The sequence below is a fragment of the Pan paniscus genome, chromosome 16 (assembly GCF_029289425.2).
Source record: "Pan paniscus chromosome 16, NHGRI_mPanPan1-v2.0_pri, whole genome shotgun sequence".
NCBI lineage: Eukaryota > Metazoa > Chordata > Mammalia > Primates > Hominidae > Pan > Pan paniscus.
The window spans coordinates 43763877-43786089 of record NC_073265.2 but is presented as its reverse complement, the minus strand read 5'-3'; the positions used below and the strand labels follow the sequence as shown (position 1 = coordinate 43786089).

The following is a 22213-nucleotide window of genomic DNA, read 5'->3' as shown; positions in this document are numbered from 1 at the left end:
TTCAAGTTAACACATACGGCTTGGCAAGTGGAACATGGGCTCAATTTTGGCTGTCACTTGCTCCTTTAGGTATGCATTTTTGTGCAATGCACAAACCATGCAATCACACCCAGTGGCTTGTCCTTCTATTTTGGCCTTTATCTTACTGTTTTATTTGGTAGCTGCCACGACTTCCTGAAGATAATAATCTATCTATGTCTCGCTCACTCCTTCAGCTTTTCCGTGTCTATTTTGGCAGTTGTTATCTGCTAGGCACTCAGTAAATTTTTGGTAATTGGATTGTACTTCCTTCAATGTGTGTCACAGATTTTATATGCTCCAATAGAATCATTGTCTTTGGATACTGCTAACAACATGGTATAATGTTTCATGGATCCATGATATATATTTATACATCTTACTGCATCTTTCTCTGATACGGGGATTTCAAGTTAATCATATGAGTTCATTTCACAGTTTTTCAATAGCAATATTATATACCCATTGAGACTCAAAGAGTAATAGAAATGCTTGCTGAATTATAGGGGAACATGCTTTCAGACAAGTAATTAAAAATATTTTCTATCAAATAAATTTATCTGGCTTCATCAGTCTTGACTGGTTTAACAATGTGGTCACATTATTTTCTAACAGATGCTAATAAGTGATATATGCTGGTGCTAGAAATATAATTCTTACTAGAAATAATTTCTTAGAATTTAGCAACAGATCATTCAAGTAAGGGGATCTCTGAAAGAGGCCAGCAATGAGTTATTGCCCAAGTAAAAAGCATAAAGTAAACTCAGAGTCTCAAGTGTATTTTCATCAATTGGTTTTGATATTATATCACCAGTTCCTGAAGATTTATGCATATTTTCTTTTATGTCAAATAAATCTGATTATATGAAATATTTTGAGGCAAATATATGTTATATATAGCATATATTTAATATGTATTATATGTAATACACATTATAAATGTTTTCTGTAATATATATTATATATTATAATTATATTATATATTATATATTATATATTACAATATATAATATATAGTAATATATAATATAATATAATTATATATTACATATAATTATATTGTATATTAGAATATATTATATACAATTATATATTATATATTATATTGTATATTGTAATATAGAATACATATATAATATTGTATATTGTAATATAGAATATAATATATAATATTGTATATTGTAATATAGAATACAATATATAATATTGTATATTGCAATATAGAATACAATATATAATATCGTATATTGTAATATAGAATACAATATATAATATTCTATATTGTAACATAGAATATAATATATAATATATAGTAACATAGAATACAATATATAATATATATTGTAACATAGAATACTATATATTATATATTGTAACATAGAATACTATATATTACATATTGTAACATATAATACAATATATATTATATATTGTAATATAGAATACTATATATTATATATTGTAATATAGAATACATAATTATATTATACAATATATAAATTATATTATATATTGTACTATATAATATATTATATTACATATTGTACTATATATTATATTACATATTGTACTATATAATATATTATATTACATATTGTACTATATAATATATTATATATTGTACTATATAATAAATTATATATTATATTATATATTGTACTATATAATATAATTATATATTATATTATATAGTACAATATAATATATAATTATATTATATTGTACAATATAATTATATTATATATTGTAATATATAATTATATGATTATATATTATATGCTGTAATATATAATATAATTATATATTTATATAATATACATTGTAATATATAATTATATATAATATATAATTATATATTACATTATATATTGTACAATATAATTATATATAATATATAGTTATATATTATATTATATATTGTAATATATAATATAATTATATATAATATATATTACACCTAATGAAGTTCCAGATTATGAAGTAATAGAAAATGTCAAATTGTTGAATAAATACATGTTTAATGAAATAATCCCAAATCATAGCCAAACACAGAAAACCAATTAGTTCCCCACATTGTTCCATTTTTCTTGATCTTGTGTTCCTTTAGGCAGTTATCTATCAATACTCCTAAATAGGAGCTCTGAAATTTTCTATCAGTACAATTATTTCAAATAGCACCTTTTCAGCACATCATATCTACTTTCAAATTAATATATTAAAAATTTAAAGACCCATAGTTTAACATTTTTTTTAAATGGGAGTGACATTTTAATAAAATAAGAGGAAATAGTTTTATACAATTTGAAGTTCTTCATGCCAGCTGGAGTTTCAGGTTTTTGCATAATACTGTAGGAGATTTATTGCTCTGTAATTCAAATAGTAATAACTAAATGGACTGATAATTTAAAAATAAAAAACTCAAAAGCCAATAATGGAATATGATACAGACGAAGTTATTTTTCTCATCATCAATAGATACAAAGACTGTCTTTAGTCCTTCATGTTATTTCAGTGTTGTTGAAATAATCCTGTTAGGTCATTGTATTTATAGTGTGCTTTTAGGTTATTAGAATTAAAAAAGAATTCAGTGGATTGAGAAAATAATGGGACCACAAAGCATGCTAAAGTGTTATGTTTTCTGTGGACCCTGATTTTTCCCACAGAGCATGTATATACCCTCTAGGGAACCAGTCTCTATCTCGATCAGAGTTCATAGGATTTGGATTGGGTTGTACCCAAACCTCAGGGCGAGTATGTGAGTTAAGCCAATTGGCACATGTCACTTCTCAGACCATGGTGACTGGTTTGGGAATGGTGATCATACTTCCTCAGAGCTACTGATATTCCAGAAGACTTTACTGTGATTCCTTGCACTGAGATGGGTGTTTTTCTCTACAAGATTTGAAGTTCAAAAGATGTAACATCAAAGGATGTGAGAGCAGAGACAACCATCTTACACACAGAAATGAAGGTCTGTTATGGCAATGTATCAAACAAGGAGAAGGGCAGAGTCGAGAGGCAGTGAGTATCTGGGTCCTGTAACATTGTTTGAATCCCTAATCAAGCAGTAACAGAAACCAGAGTTACCCCTGGACTATAAAATTTCATGTAGCAGTAAATTCCCTGTTTGCTTATGTTTGGCTTTCCATCACTTGAAAATGAAATAGTTCTAGCTGATAGAACACTCAACTCAGGAAACTGAAGCCTGGGGAGATGGAGTGTGCTTACTAACATCACACAGATATTAGATGCATGGCCAGGGCCATTTCTTTTGTAATAAGACCTATGTTATTTCACCTTCATGGTTTTATGTAAGAAACTTCGCAGTGTATAAATCCACTTTTCAAAGTAGGCTCCAGAAATCCCAGGGAGGTAATAAAAGGGATACAGAAAGGGATAGAGATCCAAGATCCAAAATAATAGTTTGGCAGTGACATCTACCTTTTATCTTTCCTTCCAACCATCAGCAGCACTGAACACGTGTGAGTGACAATTTTAGGTGATAGTTGTATCTTCCAGATGGATTACTGGTTTTAATTTTTGTGTTAGGAATGGGATAATGTGGATGATAAAATAGAATACTGAAATTATAAGGCACATATTTTACCTCAGTAAATAATTATACATTTTGTTTTTCCCCTGTGCTGTACATATGAAACAATCCAATACTCAATGGCACCTAACTTTGAGCTACCAGCTGGGGGAGGAATGAAGATAGCTCCCTCTGCAAGTGGGAGGTGACATACACTTTGCAGTTACCAAGCAAAGATAATGTATGTGTTGTCTCATTTATACTCACAACAATCCTTATAACTGATATATTTTTTTTGCATTTTACAAGAGCCACATCTGAAGATTAGGGAGGTGAAATACTTTGGCCCATGTCACATAGTAGGAAGCATTTGAGGAAGAATTTGAAACAAGGTTACGTGTGTCTGGAACTCATCCCTTAACTACATTCTAGTAGGTAGAAATGGAATAAAAATAGCATGTATTTTAGCCAGTCAAGTTCCTATGCTAGAGGAACAGGGACTGAAGTTTCCTGCATAAATCCAGAGTTTTGGGGATCTCAAATTATAACTAAGCACAAGGTCATTTAGTCAGAACATCCCCCACTTGTAATGGGATTGAACATGTTGACAAGTTCAGTGCCTGCTTTGATGAGTTTCATTTTCCCGTACTGTGTTTCTTGGTTTGAAGACTTCTCTAGACTTCACTGGATTTCTATGCAGTGTTCCATTTTGTCTTTGTTCATATCAAGCCAGTTTAATATATGAAAGAAAATATGCTCTCTAATTTAATCCAGAAGCAATAATGCTAAATGCTGCAATACAAAGTTAAAAATTCCTAAAGCAGATTGTGAAATCACAGACATACATCTTCTTAATCCTGCCATGCTAGACACTATTACTAGGAGGAGGATGCTTGCAGAACTGTAGTTAACTCACTACTTTCCATGAATGAGTAATTTCCTTATTTTTATTACCTTCAGTTTGGATAATTGTCCAAGATCTTTAGCTGCAATGAAAATCATCTGGGGTCCCTAGAAACAAAGAAAAAGTGAGAGAAGACTCAGTCTTAAGATATTCAGTATTAGTCACAATAGAAATGCAGTCAACAGATAATTTCTTTATTTCCCTTATAAGAGTTATGGCTTATGCCAGATGCCCTTAATTGGTCTATTATAAAGATTGGGTCAAATATATCTAGTACCGCTGGCAGTATAACAGTCCTCATAGGTGTCCCACTTTTGAAAGTCTTAAGTTTAGGTTAATGAGTAGGCTGCTACTAATGTAGCCAGTTTAATGTAGTATATGGATTAAATCAGTGATCTTTAACTTTTATTCATTTATTTTTAGCAGAGGCAACTTCCTCATTCTACTCCCTGTAAAAATAAATGTATGCAAAATCTGAAGATACAGGGCTAAAGAAGGTGGAATTGCTCCTTCTAAAATGCTGTCCCGTCTATTAGCGACTACCCTCTTAACCCCTCCCTCAGCCAGAGGCTATCTCTAGAACCCTAAGGCCCTGGGGAAATGAATTTGAAAAACACTGGAATAAACTATCCAATGCTTTACTAGAATGAAAAACTAGAGGCATGTCTGTTGGTGTATGTGACTGGAAAAGTACTAAATTTGGCCAAGTTCATTACAGCTTGAAATATTGTCACAGGAAGGAAAATTAGCTATTCTGAACAAATGTTATCTAGATGTTTTATCGGAGTGTGTATTTTATTGGAGAATTAAAGACTATAAGTTTGAGAATAGCGACCATGGTTAATTTTGCTCATATTTTGACCCGTCACCTAGCACAGTGCCTAGTACATAGTAGGAGCTCAAAGAAAATTTAATAAATGAATAAATGATATGTATTCATACTTGGATATCTCAATGCTAGAGAAATTTTAGGTGATTGTAAGCTTTCCTAGGGAAAACCTTATACAGAAAATGAAATGTCATAGATAGTATTTCTACTGTAACATAATATATACATTCTTGAAAAACCTCATATTCTACAAAATTGCACACTAAAAATAATAGGGCTTATGGGAAAAACAGCAATGGGCAGAACAGTCCAAGCCCTTGCAATTCTGTTACTAAAGAACTATCAAAACCAGAACTGCTACTTTGGGATATGGCTTGGACAGCTAGCAGGGAACTCAGTGAAGCTAATGGTTGCCTCAAGGAATATTAAAAATGCAAAATATCCTGGCTAACACGGTGAAACCCCGTTTCTACTAAAAATACCAAAAAATTAGCCGGGCATGGTGGCGGGCACCTGTAGTCCCAGCTACTCGGGAGGCTGAGGCAGGAGAATGGCGTGAACCTGGGAGGTGGAGCTTGCAGTGAGCCGAGATCGCACCTCTGCACTCCAGCCTGGGCGAAAGAGAGAGATTCTGTCTCCCCCCCAAAAAAAGCAAAAGAAACAAAACAACAACAACAAAACAACAGAGTTCAAAAGTGGGCTGAGACAATGCTCATGCAAGTGGAGCTACCAGCAGACGGGGAAGGTAGCCTGCAATCTGTGACAGTCATGCAAGGTTCAGTTTTCCAGAGAGGGAACCCATGTACAGTTACTCTCCTCTTTTTTCCTTTTTAAAACAGGTCTGTGAAGTAGCCAAGGTGAGAGCTTTTTCTTTTTCTGCTGAAGTTATAGTTTTTCTATTACATTCCAGAGCCTCTGACCTAGGGAAATTTATATATAAACCAACCCAACTTCCAGATTATACTGACATTCCTCTATTGAACAACTACATGAGTGCTAACCGGTGTTATGGAAATATATTATGTATTGAAGTAGAATGTGTATGTGTGTGTGTGTATGTGTGTGTGTATTTATAAATGTGACTTAGAACCTATATATATGTAGGCTATAAAATGATTAAAGCACACATTCATGGCATTAAGCGAAACTCAAAGTACTTTATATTTTATCACTCACCGTCTGGCAGTAAATCAACAAAAACACATGCATATTTGCATCTCAGAACACTTTATAAGAAAGTGTTTTCTAGGCATATGCTTTCACTGAATAAACATGGACTGAGTGTGTATAACTAATGTATAATAATGCATATTTTATTTCCATTTATACTTACTCATTATTTGCATCGATTTATCTTCCTCAGTCACGGAGAAAAAAATACATTACCCCGTAACAGGTGCTTGTTAGTGTTATTTTTCCCTTGTTTGGCTCAGGATATGTGAACAGAGATACCTGGCTCTGTGTATCCACTTGACCACTGTCTAATTTTGCAGCCAATTGATCTTTCTGGTTCTTTTCCTTTTTCTTTGTGTGATACAATCACATTTTTCAGATTCACTAAAAGATGCCTCCTCTATTAACTTCCAAGTGGGGAGGTAAGAGATGAAAGCATAATAGAAAGGTTAAAAAAAAATCCAAATAACAGTGGTGTAACTATCTCCTTAAACTGTAAAATTTAAGAAAGAAGCACAGTGGATACATTGTATCTTAATTCTATTTTCTTGAGGTCGGTAAAATTAAATAAAAATTGTATGTGTAAACCAGATAATACTATAAATAGAACTTTGATACATGTTTTAAGAGGTTAAGTTCTGACTGTCAAGCAACGTGAAGTTTGACTGCTATTGCCATTACTTAAAATTGGCTTGGATAGGAAACTATCATTTGAATGATCATTGTTAAGAAACTGCATACCAAACACTTTTTCCCCAAAGGGATTTAATTAGTATTTCATCTGGATGAAAACCATTCACTTAAACCGAAAACAGATGGGTTAATGAAAGCATAACTAAACTTTATATACTTACTGTTTGATCTGTCAGAGGAGGAAGAACAATTTGTTTTTCTATTTTGTTGAGAACTAGCTTCCATAACTCTTTTAAAACTCGCTTGAGGACTGTTTTCTCACAGATTTTTGCTGAGAGACTTAATCTGAAAAAAGAAATATATATATATATATATATATATATATATATATAAACTTTTAAATTTCAGATCAAGGTATCAATTTAGGCCTTTACGATTTTCAAATGCTAAATTCCATTTACTAAATTATTATGCAAAATGTATAATCTCAAAAAAACTATTTCATGATTCTGTACATTAGATAATTCTCTATATTTGATAGAAAATGAAATCAGCATACTTCTTTTCTTATGTTGTTTTCTAAATCAACAGGCTTTGGAAAGATAAATAACTTTTTTCCCATTATACTTTAAGTTTTGGGATACGTGTGCAGAATGTGCAGGTTTGTTACATAGGTATACACATGCCATGGTGGTTTGATGCACCCATCAACCCGACATCTACATTAGGTATTTCTCCTAATGCTATCCCTCACCCAGCCCTCCACCGGCCGACAGGCCCTGGTGTGTGATGTTCCCCTCCCTGTGTCCATGTGTTCTCATTGTTCAACTCCCACTTATGAGTGAGAACATGCGGTGTTTCATTTTCTGTTCCTGTGTTAGTTTGCTGAGAATGATGGTTTCCAGCTTCATCCATGTCCCTGCAAAGGACATGAACTCATCACTTTTCATGGCTGCATAGTATTCCATGGTGTATATGTGCCACATTTTCTTTATCCAGTCTATCATTGATGGACATTTGGGTTGGTTCCAAGTTTTGACATTGTCAATAGTGCTGCAATAAACTTATGTGTGCATGTGTCTTTATAGTAGAATGATTTATAATCCTTTGGATATATAGTCAGTAATGGGATTGCTGGGTCAAATGGCATTTCTAGTCCTAGATCCTTGAGGAATCGCCACACTGCCTTTCAAAATGGTCAAACTAATTTAAACTCCCACCAACAGTGTAAAAGCATTCCTATTTCTCCACATCCTCTCCAGCATCCGTGATTTCCTGACTTTTTAGTGATCACTCTAACTGGCGTGAGATGGTATCTCACTGTGGTTTTGATTTGCATTTCTAATGCAAATGACCAGTAATAATGACCAGTAATAATGAGCTTTTTTTCATGTTTGTTGGCCGCATAAATGTCTCCTTTTGAGAAGTGTCTGTTCATATCCTTGTCCACTTTTTGATATTTTTTTCTCGTAAATTTGTTTAAGTTCCTTATAGATTAAGTAGACTAAGATTTAAGTTCCTTGTAGGATATTAGCCCAGATGGATATATTGCAAACATTTTCTCCCATTCTGTAGGTTGCCTGTTCACTCTGATGATGGTTTCTTTTGCTGTGCAGAAGCTCTTTAGTTTAATTAGATCCCATTTGTCAGTTTCAGCTTTTGTTGCCATTGGTTTTGGTGTTTTAGTCATGAAGTTTTTGCCCATGCCTATGTCCTAAATGGTATTGCCTAGGTTTTCTTCTAGGGATGTTATGGTTTTAGGTCTTAGGTTTAAGTCTTTAGTCCACCTTGAGTTAATTTTTATATAAGGTGTAAGGAAGGGGTCCACTTTCAGTTTTCTGCATATGGCTAGCCAGTTTTCCCAACATCATTTGTTAAATAGGGAATCGTTTCCCCATTGCTTGTTTTTGTCAGGTTTGTTCAACATCAGGTGGTTGTGGATGTGTGGTGTTATTTCTGAGTCCACTGTTATGTTCCATTGGTCTACATATCTGTTTTGGTACCAGTACCATGCTGTTTTCGTTACTGTAGCCTTGCAGTTTAGTTTGAAGTCAGGTAGCATGATGCCTCCAGCTGTGTTCTTTTTGCTTAGGATTGTCTTGGCTATACAGGCTCTTTTTTGATTCCATATGAAAGTTAAAGTAGTTTTTTCCAATTATGTGAAGAAAGTTAATGGTAGCTTGATGGGGATAGCATTGAATCGATAAATTACTTTGGGCAGTATGGCCATTTTCACAATATTGATTCTTCCTATCCATGAACATGAAATTTATTACCATTTGTTTGTGTCCTCTCTTATTTCCTTGAGTAGTGGTTTGTAGTTCTCCTTGGAGACGTCCTTCACTTCCCTTGTAAGTTGTATTCCTTGGTATTTTATTCTCTTTGTAGCAATTGTGAATGGGAGTTCACTCATGATTTGGCTCTCTGTTTTTCTATTATTGGAGTATAGGAATGCTAGTGATTTTTGCACATTGATTTTGTATCCTGAGACTTTGCTTAAGGTGCTTATCAGCTTCAGGAGATTTTGGGCTGAGGCGATGGGGTTTTCCAAATATACAATCATGTCATCTGCAAACAGAGACAATTTGACTTCCTCTTTTCCTATTTGAATATCCTTTATTTCTTTCTCTTGCCTGATTGCCCTGGCCAGAACTTCCAATACTGTGTTAAATAGGAGTGGTGAGAGAGGGCATCCTTGTCTTGTGCTGGTTTTCGAAGGGAATGCTTCCAGCTTTTGCCCATTCAGTATGATATTGGCTGTGGGTTTGTCATAAACAGCTCTTATTATTTTGAGATACGTTCCATCAATACCTATTTTATTGAGAGTTTTTTTAGCATCAAGGGCTATTGAATTTTATCAAATGCCTTTTCTGCATCCATTGAGATAATCATGTGTTTTAAGTTGCTGGTTCTGTTTATGTGATGGATTACATTTACTGATTTGTGTATGTTGAACCAGCCTTGGATCCTGGGGTGAATCCGACTTGATCATGGTAGATAAGCTTTTTGATGTGCTGCTGGATTCGGTTTTCCAGTATTTTATTGAGGATTTTTGCATCGATGTTCATCAGGGATATTGGCCTGAAATTCTCTTTTTTTGTTGTATCTCTGCCAGGTTTTGTTATCAGGATGATGCTGGCCTCATAAAATCAGTTAAGGATGAGTCCCTCTTTTTCTGTTGTTTGGAATAGTTTCAGAAGGAATAGTATCAGCTCCTCTTTGTACCTCTGGTAGAATTCAGCTGTGAATCTATCTGGTCCTGGGCTTTTTTTGGTTGGTACATTATTAATTACTGCCTCAGTTTCAGAACTTGTTATTGGTCTATTCAGGGATTTGACTTCTTCCTGGGTTAGTATGGGGAGGGTATATGTGTCCAGGAATTTATCCATTTGTTCTAGATTTTCTAGTTTATTTGCATACAGGTGTTTATAGTATTCTCAGAAGGTAGTTTGTATTTCTGTGGGATCAGTGGTGATATCACCTTTATCATTTTTTATTGTATCTATTTGATTCTTCTCTCTTTTATTCTTTATTAGTCTTGCTAGTAGTCTATCAATTTTTGTTAATCTTTTCAAAAAACCAGCTCCTAGATTCATTGATTTTTTTGAAGGGTTTTTCATTTCTCTATCTCCTTCAGTTCTGCTCTGATCTTAGTTATTTCTTTTCTCCTAGCTTTTGAATTTGTTTTCTCTTGCTTCTCTAGTTCTTTTAATTTTGATGTTAGTGTGTTGATTTTAGATCTTTCCCTCTTTTTCCTGTGGGCATTTAGTGGTATAAATTTCCCTCTCAACACTGCTTTAGCTGTGTCCCAGAGATTCTGGTATGTTGTGTCTTCATTAGTGAAGGAGACAAAAAATCCTTTACAGACAAGCAAATGCTGAGATATTTTGTCACCACCAGGTCTGCCTTACAAGAGCTCCCAAAGGAAGCAGTAAATGTGGAAAGGAAAACCTGGTACCAGCCACTGCAAAAACATGCCAAATTCTAAAGACCATTGACACTATGAAGAAACTGCATCAACTAATGGGCAAAATAACCAGGTAGCATCATAGTGACAGGACCAAATTCACACATAACAATATTAATCTTAAATGTAAATGGACTAAATACCCCAATTAAAAGACACAGACTGGTAAACTGGATAAAGAGTCAAGACCCATCAGTGTGCTGTATTCAGGAGACCCATCTCATGTGCTAAGACACACATAGGCTCAAAATAAAGGAATGGAGGAATATTTACCAAGCACATCAAAAGCAAAAAAAGCAAGGGCTGCAATCCTAGTCTCTGATAAAACAGACTTTAAACCAACAAAGATCGAAAAAGACAAAGAAGGGGATTACAAAATGGTAAAGGGATCAATGCAACAAGAAGAGCTAACTAATATAAATATATATGCACCCAATACAGGAGCACCCAGATTCAAAAAGCAAGTTCTTAGAGACCTACAAAGAGACTTAGTCTCCCATACAATAATAGTGGGAGAGTTTAACACCCTACTGTCAATATTAGACAGATCAATGAGACAGAAAATTAACAAGGATATTCAGGACTTGAACTCAGCTCTGGACCAAGGGGACCTAATAGACTTCTACAGAACTCTCCACCACATATCAACAGAATGTACATTCTTCTCAGCACCACGTTGCACTTATTCTAAAATTGACCACATAATTGGAAGTAAAACACTCCTCAGCAAATGCAAAAGAACAGAAATCATAACAAAGAGTCTCTCAGACCACAGTGCAATCAAATTAGAACTCAGGATTAAGAAACTCACTCAAAACCGCATGACTACATGGAAGCTGAACAACCTGCTCCTGAATGACTCCTGGGTAAATAACGAAATCAAGGCAGAAATAAGTACGTTCTTTGAAAACAATGAAAAATAACTTTTAAAGCACACAAAGTAAAATATCTTTAAAGGCAAGTGATCCCTTTTTATTCATATTTAATACTTATTAAACCTAGAGCAATTTCTGATATCGGTCACCTAGGTTTGGCATGACAGTTGAGAAAAGGACAATGGAACCCATATTTTTAACCCACGTTACAGCAGCAGAAGGTAGACCATTCTCCATAGTGGAGTCAGTCTCCCAAAGCACACGATTTTCACCCTCACCCCGATGTGTATTTAGTATACGCCAATGTTCATGGTCTAGGAACACCAAGGAAATACATTTTCAGCACTACTGGGCACTGGACCAACATAACAACATGGCAAAGGTGTATATAATTTCAATCAAGAATAAAAATTTACCTATTTTAATAGGTGTAAGGTATTCCTTACAAATTCTTCTCATGGTGACATAATGATGTAACATTATCTAGCATTTGTATAATACCTATACAAGCTATTCTTTAGAAACTTCTTCTGTATATATTTCTCATTTACTATTATACCCATATTACAACTCAAAAACAGGCACAGAGGCTTGGGTACTTGTCCACGGAAGTGAAGCTAGTAAGTTAGATTCAAAGTTTGACTCTTCTAAATCCAGTCTGTCTTCCAATGTCCCATACTACCTCTGATGAATGTGCTTATGCAGGATGTTCCAGCCTATTTGAAGACACAGTGCTGCATAAATATCTATTAAATATACTATCATATGACCCTGGCCTCTTTGAGTCTCTAAGTGAATTAAACCGGTTTCACAGAGAGCCAAAGATGGGTCATATATTTCAGGGCAGCCTCATTGACTCCCTATAAGGCTACTCTGTATGCTTTTGGACTCGGAAATTATAACCTGGGCTCTAGTCATGACAGACACATTTGGCTGTTTTTAATATTTAAAGATATACATAATTGTATTTATATAATTACAGTGGATAACATTGAAAGGCATGTGACATGTGAGAGGCATATAGAGAGATTTTCAAGACACATTTTTATGTTAAAGTATTTATCCTAACACTGTGTATGTAAAAGCCCAATATATAAAAATATGTGAAAGCAACCTTCTCTGGATAAAGAGGAAGGTTGGGGACCCCTGAGGCATGTATGTGGAACTCCAGCTCCTGTAATTTGAAAACTGTTTTTCAGGGGTACCATTTTTAGCTTGCTGGTGAGTATTTGGCATGGACATAGGGTAGAAAACAGCAGATGTGTCATGGCAGAATAACAAAGGCTATCCACAGAAAAATTCCTGGTATGATTGGAGACACAACAACTCTGCCAATTTTGCTGCAGATGTACAATTTCCACTTTCCAAAGATCCAAGTCTAAGAATTAATCTTGTGTTTACGGTCAGCTCACATACTTGGCATGCTGACTAACCCTGCTTAGACTGGAACTAAAAGAATAGGAATAAAATCATTGTCACGTGCGCAGCTCGTAGGATTTCTGCTAGTTAAAAATGCAGTTTACACCTCAATTTGTGAAGGGGTGAGGTCTTAGTGGAGAAAGTGCAACATAAAGAAGGAAGATGTTTTATTTAGAGAGGCTGCACAAAGACAAAAAGAGCTTATACATTTGCAATATAACATGATTTCTAAGGGAATTTTCTCAAACCACCTTGAAGACTTTCAAACCTCTATTGTTTATTTTAAATAATAGAAAATAATGGCGAACTAGCAAATGCCTCTTTAATTCAGTCTGAATTAATCAACTTGATAATGTAAGCTGAAAAGCATATATTTTAGAACCTGAGCTATCTAGATTGGCTAAATACAAAACTAATTAATCAGACAATTTTCAAATGCCATGTGTATTGGTTGGCAATAAAGATTTCCTGTCATATAATTAATCGCATTTTCATGAAAATTTACCTAGTTGTTTTCCCTCCCCTTGGAATGCCTGTCCCTCATTTTCATATATCTAAACTTTATCCACCTTTAAATACCCAATCCAAATCAAATTTTTATTCATTCTTTGAAGTAGAAATAAATATTGTACTCATTATCACTTTACATCTTACGTTTATTTGTGTTCCTTTCTTATTTCTCCTCCTAAACTATTAGCTCCTTGAAAACAGAATCAATATCTGGCTTTTAAGCATCTCCCCTATGCAGTGGCTTTTAAGTTATGCATTCTGAATTAGCCCTGAGGATTTCTGCAATTCTTCGTGACATATTTCTTTCAAAAGTTTTAAATGTCTTTTACAAATGCTTAAAGCTCATAGATTATTTCCTAACTTTATACGTTATCTCTTTCCACCAATAATTAAAAGATATGACACATATGGTGACATAATTTTCTAATTATACTTTAGTAAGACTGAGTAAAAATAAGAATCAAAATGTACTGAAAATAAGAGTCAACCCATTTTATCTATTAGCCCCGTTTTATAGATGGTGAAATGGATTCAAAGTCACTCAGCTAATATAATAGTTGGAAGTACCAAGATTACTTAAAACTTTCTGTTATGTTCCACAACTTTGGCCACAGGACATAGAAAGCAAATAGTTTTGCTAATAATAAATAATACTTCTCCAAACTACTGATTGGACTTCTAAAAAACAGAAGGCATTCCAGTGAGAGGTTGAAGTGAATTGGGATCGCTTGGGCCTGCTATTCATCACCATCACATTCACAACCAATGTTGGGGTGTTTATAGTGATCCATTTCTGTGTTGTCCATAGAAAAGAGTCATATACTAAGATAAAAATGTCCAGAGAATGTATAGAAAATTATGTTGTAAAAGTGAAAGTCTACATTAATTAACTAAAGAAATGAGGAAAAGTATTTCTCCTTCTCTCTTTCTTTACTTCTTCCCTTTCCTCTCTCCTTTCTTCTGCTTTTCTTCTGCACCTACTTCCCTACCTACATCCTATTATCTACTTACCTATATACCTATCTTCTAGATATTTCCCCACAGAGAACAAAACATAAGGCTTAATTTTCCTACCAAATATTGACATTAAATAAATAACAACATTAGACTTATGTAGTAAGAAGGCAACCAAAGGTAAATGGAATTAAAACAGAAGTCATAGTATACAGAAGATATTTTCCTATGAGTTATTTCTTTTTTATCCTTACCTATTTAAATATTTTATAATTATGACTGTGGGAAAATTTAGATGGAAAGAAAAAGAAATGCACTGAATAAGTTTAATTACCTGGAAGAATATCCAACTTTTTTTTCCTTTCCAACTCTTATTTAAATTCAGAAGGCACATGTGCAAATTTGTTACATGGGAAAATTGCATGCTGTGGGTGTCTGGTGTACAGATTATTTTGTCACCCAGGTAACAAGTATAGTACCCAATACGTAGTTTTTGATTCTCACCCTCCTCCCGCCCTCCACTCTTAAGTAGGCTCTAGTGTCTATTGTTCCCTTCTTTGTGCCTATTTGTACTCAGTGTTTAGCTCTCACTTATAAGTGAGAACATGCAGTATTTGGTTTCCTGTTCCCGTGTTAGTTCACAAAGGATAATGGCCTCCAGTTCCATCCATGTTGCCGCAGAGGTCATGATCTCATTCATTTTTATGGCTGTGTAGTATTCCATGATGTATATGTACCACATTTTCTTTATCCAGTGTACCATTGATGGGCTATTTAGGTTGATTCCTTGTCTTTGCTATTGTGAACAGTGCTGCAATGAACATATGCATGCATGTGTCTTTACGGTAGAACAATTTATATTCTTTGGATATATGCCCAGTAATGGAATTGCTGGGTTGAATGGAGGTTCTGTTTTAAGTTAGTTGAGAACTCTCCAAGCTATTTTCCACAGTGGATGAATTAACTTACATTCCTACCAGCAGTGTATAAGCATTCCCTTTTCTACACAACCTCATCAGGATCTGTTATTTTTTAACTTTTTACTAATAGTCATCCTGATTGGTGTGAGATGGTATCTCATTGTGGCTTTGATTTTCATTTCTTCAATGATTAGTGATGTTCAGCATTTTTCTTTATGCTTGTTAGCTGCTTGTATGTCTTCTTTTGAGAAGTGTCTACTCATATGCTTTGCTCATTTTTAATGGGCTTTTTTTTTTTGCTTGTTAATGTATTTAAGCTCCTTATAGAGTCTGGATATTAGACCATTGTCAGATACATAGTTTGCAAATATTTTCTCCTATTCTGTAAGATGTCTGTTTACTCTGACAATAGTTTCTTTTGCTCTGTAGAAGCTCTTTAATTAGTCCTATTTTTTGTTTTTAGTTTTTGTTGCAATTGCTTTTGGAATCTTCATCATAAAAACTGCCAGGGCCTATGTCCAGAATGGTTTTTCCTAGGTTTCTTCTAGGGTTTTATAGTTTTAGGTTTTACATTTAAATCTTTAATCCATCTTGAGTTGATTTTTGTATACACTGAAAGGAAAGGGTCCAGTTTTAATCTTCTGCATATGGCTAGCCAGTTATTCTAACACCATTTGTTGACTAGGAAGTTCTTTCCCTTCCTGCTTGTTTTTGTTGACTTTGTTGAAGATCGGATGGTTGTAGGTGTGTGGCTTTATTTCTGGGTTCTCTAATCTGTTTCATTGGTCTATGTGTCTGTTTTTGTACCAGTACCATGCTGTTTTGATTACTGTAGCTTTATGGTATAGTTTGAAGTCAGGTCCTGTGAGGCCTCTGGCTTTGTTCTTTTTGCTTAGGATTACTTTGACTATTCAGACTCTTTTTTGGTTCTAAATGAATTTTGAAATTTTTTTTTCTAATTCTGTGAAAAATATTGCTGGTAGTTTGATAGGAATAGGATTCAAACTGTAAATTGCTTTGGTAGTATAGCCATTTTAACAATATTGAGTCTTCCTATCCATGAGCATGGAATATTTTTCCATTTGTTTGTGTCATCTCTGATTTCTTTCAGCAATATTTTGTAATTCTTGTTCTAGAGAACTTTCACCTCTCTCATTAGCTGTATTTCTGGGGATTTTCTTGTATGTGTGTATGTGGCTATTGTGAATGGAACTGCGTTCTCGATTTGGCTCTCAGTTTGGATGCTGTTGGTGCATAGAAATACTACTGATTTTTGTATATTAATTTTGTATCCTGAAACTTTGCTAAAGTTGTTTATCAGATCTAGAATCTTTTGGGCAGAGACTATAGGGTTTTGTATGTATACGATCACATCATATGTGAACAGAGATTGACTTTCTCTCTTCCTATTTGGATGCCTTTTATTTATTTCTCTTGCCTGATTGCTTTGGTTAGGACTTCTAGTACTCTGTTGAATAGGAGTAGTGAGAGTGAGCATCCTTGTCTTGTTCTGGTTCTCAAGGGGAATGCTTCCAGCTCTTGCCCATTCAGTATGATGTTGGTTGTGGGTTTGTCATAGATGGTTCTTATTATTTTGAAGTGTGTTCCCTTAATGCCTAGTTTGTTGAGGGTTTTTAACATGAGGCGATGTTGAATTTTATTGAAAGCCTTTTCTGCATCTATTGAGATGATCATGTGGGTTTTGTATTTAGTTCTGTTTATGTGGTGAATCACATTTATTGATTTGCATCTGTTAAACCACCTTGCATCCTAGGAATAAATCCTACATGATAATCCTGAGATAGCTTTTTGATATGCTGCTGGGTTTGATCTGTTAGTATTTTGTTGAGGGTTTTTGCATCTATGTTCATCAAGATATTGACCTGAAGTTTTCTTTTTTTGTTGTGTCTTTGCCAGCTTTTAGTATCAGAATGATGCTGGCCTCATTGAATGAGTTGTGGAGTAGTACCTCCTCCTCAATTTTTGGAATAGTTTCAATAGGATTGGTACTAGCTCTTTTTTACGCATCTCATAAAATTTGGCTGTGAATCCATCTGCTCCAGGGCCTTTTCTGGTTGGTAGGCTTTTTTTATTACTGATTCCATTTCAGAACTCATTATTGGTCTGTTCAGGGTTTCAATTTCTTCTTGGTTCAATCTGGGTAGTTTGTATGTTTCTGGGAATTTATTCATTTCTTTTAGGTTTTCCAGTTTGTGTGCATAGAGGTCTCTGTAATAGTCTCTGAGGGTTATCTGGATTTCTGTGGGGTCGGTGGTAATGCTCACTTTGTCATTTCTGATTGTGTTTATTTGAATCTTCTCACTTTTTCCCTTATTAGTCTAGCTAGTGGTCTACCAATCTTATTTATGCTTTCAAAAAACAAACTCTGTTTCATTGATCTTTTGTATGGTTTCTCATCTCTCAATCTGATTCAGTTCAACTGATTCTGGTGATTTTTCTTCTGCTGGCTTTTCGGTTGGTTTATGGTTTACTCTTGTTTTCCTAGCTTCTCTAGGTTGTTAAATTGATAATTTCTAACTTTTTGATCTGGATGTTGAGCACTATATACTTTTTTCTTACCACTGCTTTAGCTATGTCCCAGAGATTCTGGTATGTTTTACCTTTTATTTTACAATTTTCAAAGGATTACTTGATTTCTGTCTTAAATTCATTGTCAAAAGTCATTCAGGAGCAGAATGCTTAATTTCCATGTAATTGTATAGTTTTGAGAGATCATCTTAGTATTAATTTCTAATTTTATTGTACTGTTGTTTGAGAGTATGGTTGGTATGATTTCAAATTTTTTGAATTCATTGACAATTGTTTTGTGGCTGATTGTGTGATTGATTTTAGAGTGTGTGCCAAGTGCAGATGAGGAGAATGTATATTCTGTTTTTGTTGGGTTGAGTATCCTGTAGATGTCTGTTAGATCCTTTTGGTCAAGTGTAGAGTTTAGGTCCTGAATATCTTTGTTAGTTTTCTGCCTCAGTGATCTGTCTCAGTGGGATGGTGATATTATTGTGTATTTATCTATGTCTTTTCATAGGTCTCTAAGAAATTGCTTTATAAATCCAGATACTCCAGTGTTAGGTGGATATGTGTGTAGGATAGCTAAGTCTTGTTGAATTGAACCCTTTATCATTATATAATGATATTGGGTTTTTTTTGGATCATTGTTTGTTAAAAGCCTATTTTGTCTGAAATTACAATAGCAACCCCTGCTCTTTTTTGTTTTCCATTTTTTAGGTAGATTTTTCTCCATCCCTTTACTTTGAGCCTATGGGTGTCATTGCATGTGAGATGAGTCTCTTAAAGACAGCTTCCTGCCTTTTAAGTGGGACATTTAGTCCATTTATATTCAAGGTTGATATTGATATGTGCGATTTTATCCTGTTGTTGTGTCTTTAGCTGGTTGTTATGCAGACTTGATTGTGTAGTTACTTTATAGTGTCTATAGTTGATATACTTAAGCGTATTTTTGTGTTGGCAGGTATTGATCTTTCATTTTCATGTTTAGCACTCCCTTAGGGACATCTTGAGAGGCAGGTCTAGGGTAACAAATTTCCTTTGCATTTGCTTGTCTGAAAAGGATATAATTTCTCCTATGCTTATAAAACTTAGTTTGGATACTAAGACTGCTGATTATATTAGGAAATTCTTATAGTGAGTTTTGCAGCTCCATCAGACCACTTTGATTCTTTCTTAAAATGGCTATTTTGTCTTTTAGCCCTTCTATCATTAGATTCCTTGGGTTCCTTGGATTGGCTTTTGACTTTCTCCTGAATTTTCATCTTTTTTCCTATCCAGATGCCAAATTCTTTATCTGTCATTTCAGCCACATCTGCCTGGTTAAGAACTATTGCTGGGTAGCTAGTGTGGTTGTCTGGAGGTAGTAAGACACTCTGGCTTTTTGAGTTGCCAGAGTTCTCATGCTGGTTCTTTCTCATCTGCATGGGCTAATGTTCCTTTAATCTTTTAAGTTGCTGTTGTTCAAATAGTGTTTTTTTGCTTTTATATTCTTTCATGCCTTTGAGGCTTTGAGGATTTGACTGTGGTATACATTGGGTTCAGTCAAAGTCAACTGGCTTCATTTCTGGAAGATTTCAGGGGGCCGAGGCTTAACTTGGCATTCCTGGATTGCATGCCCTAACCCTGGGACCTGGTACCAGGCCCATTACTTTGTTTTCTGTCTCCTCAACGATAAGCACCTGCTGCACCAGGAAGGTGTTCCTGGTCTTCTGGTAACAACAGTCTGATGGAGAGTGCTGGCCAAAGCACTTTGCTGGGGCAATGGCTGGTGGCAGCGATGCAGTGGTGTTTACGTGTGCTGGTGGCAGCAGCAGCACAGTGGGGTGACTGTTGTCCTTGTCTTTAAAGAAAGACATTGTAATTTTTCTTTTATTTAAATCTTGGTCCTTTTGATATTAGTTTGCCACAACAATAATAAATGAGATTATGTAAACTAACATATATGACACTGGTCCCTTGGTAGGCATTCAAAATTATTATTCACTTTTCTCTTCTACATTCAGTTCTGGTTTTGAGTATCACTGTTTAAGAAATCATGTTTCTGGTTGCTTTAGATCAATGATTCCCAATCCCAACTGTGGACACATTACAAAATGTAGGTGCTCTGACCCTGCCTCAAACTTACTAAATTAGAACTTCTAAGAGTAGGAACAGAACAAAAACCTTAAAAACAAACAGAGCAACCAACCAAACTTTCAGGTTAAGGATTTGTCTTAGTCAGTCATAATGGCCTGCATTCCCATGCACTCCCACCACTATTAAACTGTAATCTCCATGGTATCAGGGACTTCGGCTTTCTTTTTCTTCACTGTCCAGTGTGTAGAATATGGTTTGATACAGGTGAGCACTCAATAAATCGTTATTGGAGGTTGGGTCAGGCAGCTATCTGCTTGCCTCTGAGCTAAGTTAATTCTAGTCATATTTGTGCTATTCTCTTTTTCATCAGGTTTCTGACATGAAATCAGCTATTCTGGACTCAGCTCAGTCTTTCTCTATGTCCAGGAGGATTGAAAACAATATGGTATCCAAGGAACATGAAGTTCTAAATCTTTCTCTGCCTCAGAACAGCAACCTCCTTAGTTATAAAATTTATTTCCCCTCCTTCTTTCCTTTCTTGTACAAAGTCATTCCTAATTTATTTTTATCTAGTAATCAATTAAAGGTATGTTGCTCTTTAATGAATTTATTTATTTATCTTTGAATTCATTTATTTCTATAGAAAGACTTTTAATGCTACCTTACACAGAGGAAATCAATGTTTTTCTTAAAGCCTTACAAGTCAAATTTAGGGCAATAAGTAAAGAGAAAACTGGGCAAAAAAAACTTACGTTTTGTCCAAAAAATCCATAAGAGATCTTAACACAATCTCTGCATCCATTGCTGCACTGTTCTTATTAGATGTGGTGTTTCCATTTGCTCTCATTTGGTTTAGTTCGAAACTCATCTGTTTTATACACTCTTCAATTATAACCTGGAAACTAAAAATAAAGAATATAAATTCTAGAATATAAGAATACATTTTGCCTGAGCCTGTTTCAATTTCACCCTGAGGATTTTGATCTGTTTCAACTGGTGTGAATTCCCCTGCTCATGAGTTTTCGAATTCACTGTTTAACTGCAAAAATTTTTGTTGCAATGAAAGCTTACGTGTAATACTTATAAGTAAGGCAGATAAAAGTGCTGTTCTTCAGGTTGAATTAATTTGAGTGGAGGTTCATTCAGTCCCCACCTCTGATAGTCACAGTTGAGATGTTCCTCTGAGCACGGTTTGGGAAAATGACTGCTCTAAAAAGACTCTTGCAGTATTTGGTTTTCTGTTCATGTGTTAGTTTGCTAATGATAACGGCCTCCAACTCCATCCATGTCCCTGCAAAGGACATGATGTTATTCCTTTTTTTGGCTGAATAGTATTTCATGGTGTATATGTACCATAGTTTCTTTATCCAGTCTAGGGTTGATGGGCATTTAGGTTGATGCCATACTTTGCTATTGTGAATAGTGTTGCAATGAGCATATGCATGCATGTGTCTTTATGGTAGAATGATTTATATTCCTTTGAGTATATACCCAGTAATGGGATTCCTGGGTCAAATGGTATTTCTGTCTTTAGGTCTTTGAGGAATTGCCACACTGTCTTCCACAATGGAGCTAAATGATGAGAACGCATGGACACGTGGAGGGGAACAACTCACAGTGGGGTCTATTGGAGGGCAGAGGGTGGGAAGAGGGAGAGGATCAGGAAAAACAACTAATGGGTAGTAGGCTTAATAGCTGGATGATGTATTATAATGTGTATAACAAACCCCTGTGACACAAGTTTACCTATGTAACAAACCTGCACATATACCCCTGAACATAACATAAAAGTTAAAAGAAAAATGAAGTACTGCCACTGCCACCATATAAATCAACCATATGCTTAAAAGCATTGTGCTAAGTAAAGAAGCCAG

The 22213-nt window shown here is 34.8% G+C and overlaps 1 protein-coding gene across 1 annotated transcript in view; it reads right to left on the bottom strand.

The window, feature by feature from the left end:
- UNC13C (unc-13 homolog C) overlaps nt 1-22213 on the bottom strand; it is a 645800-nt gene that overhangs the window by 69420 nt on the left and 554167 nt on the right. The window contains exons 25-27 of the mRNA XM_008953183.6: nt 21092-21241; nt 7311-7434; nt 4505-4561 (exon numbers count right to left, since the gene is read on the bottom strand). Of these exons, the coding sequence (XP_008951431.4) occupies nt 4505-4561; nt 7311-7434; nt 21092-21241 (331 nt within the window). The remainder of the gene's footprint in view (nt 1-4504; nt 4562-7310; nt 7435-21091; nt 21242-22213) is intronic.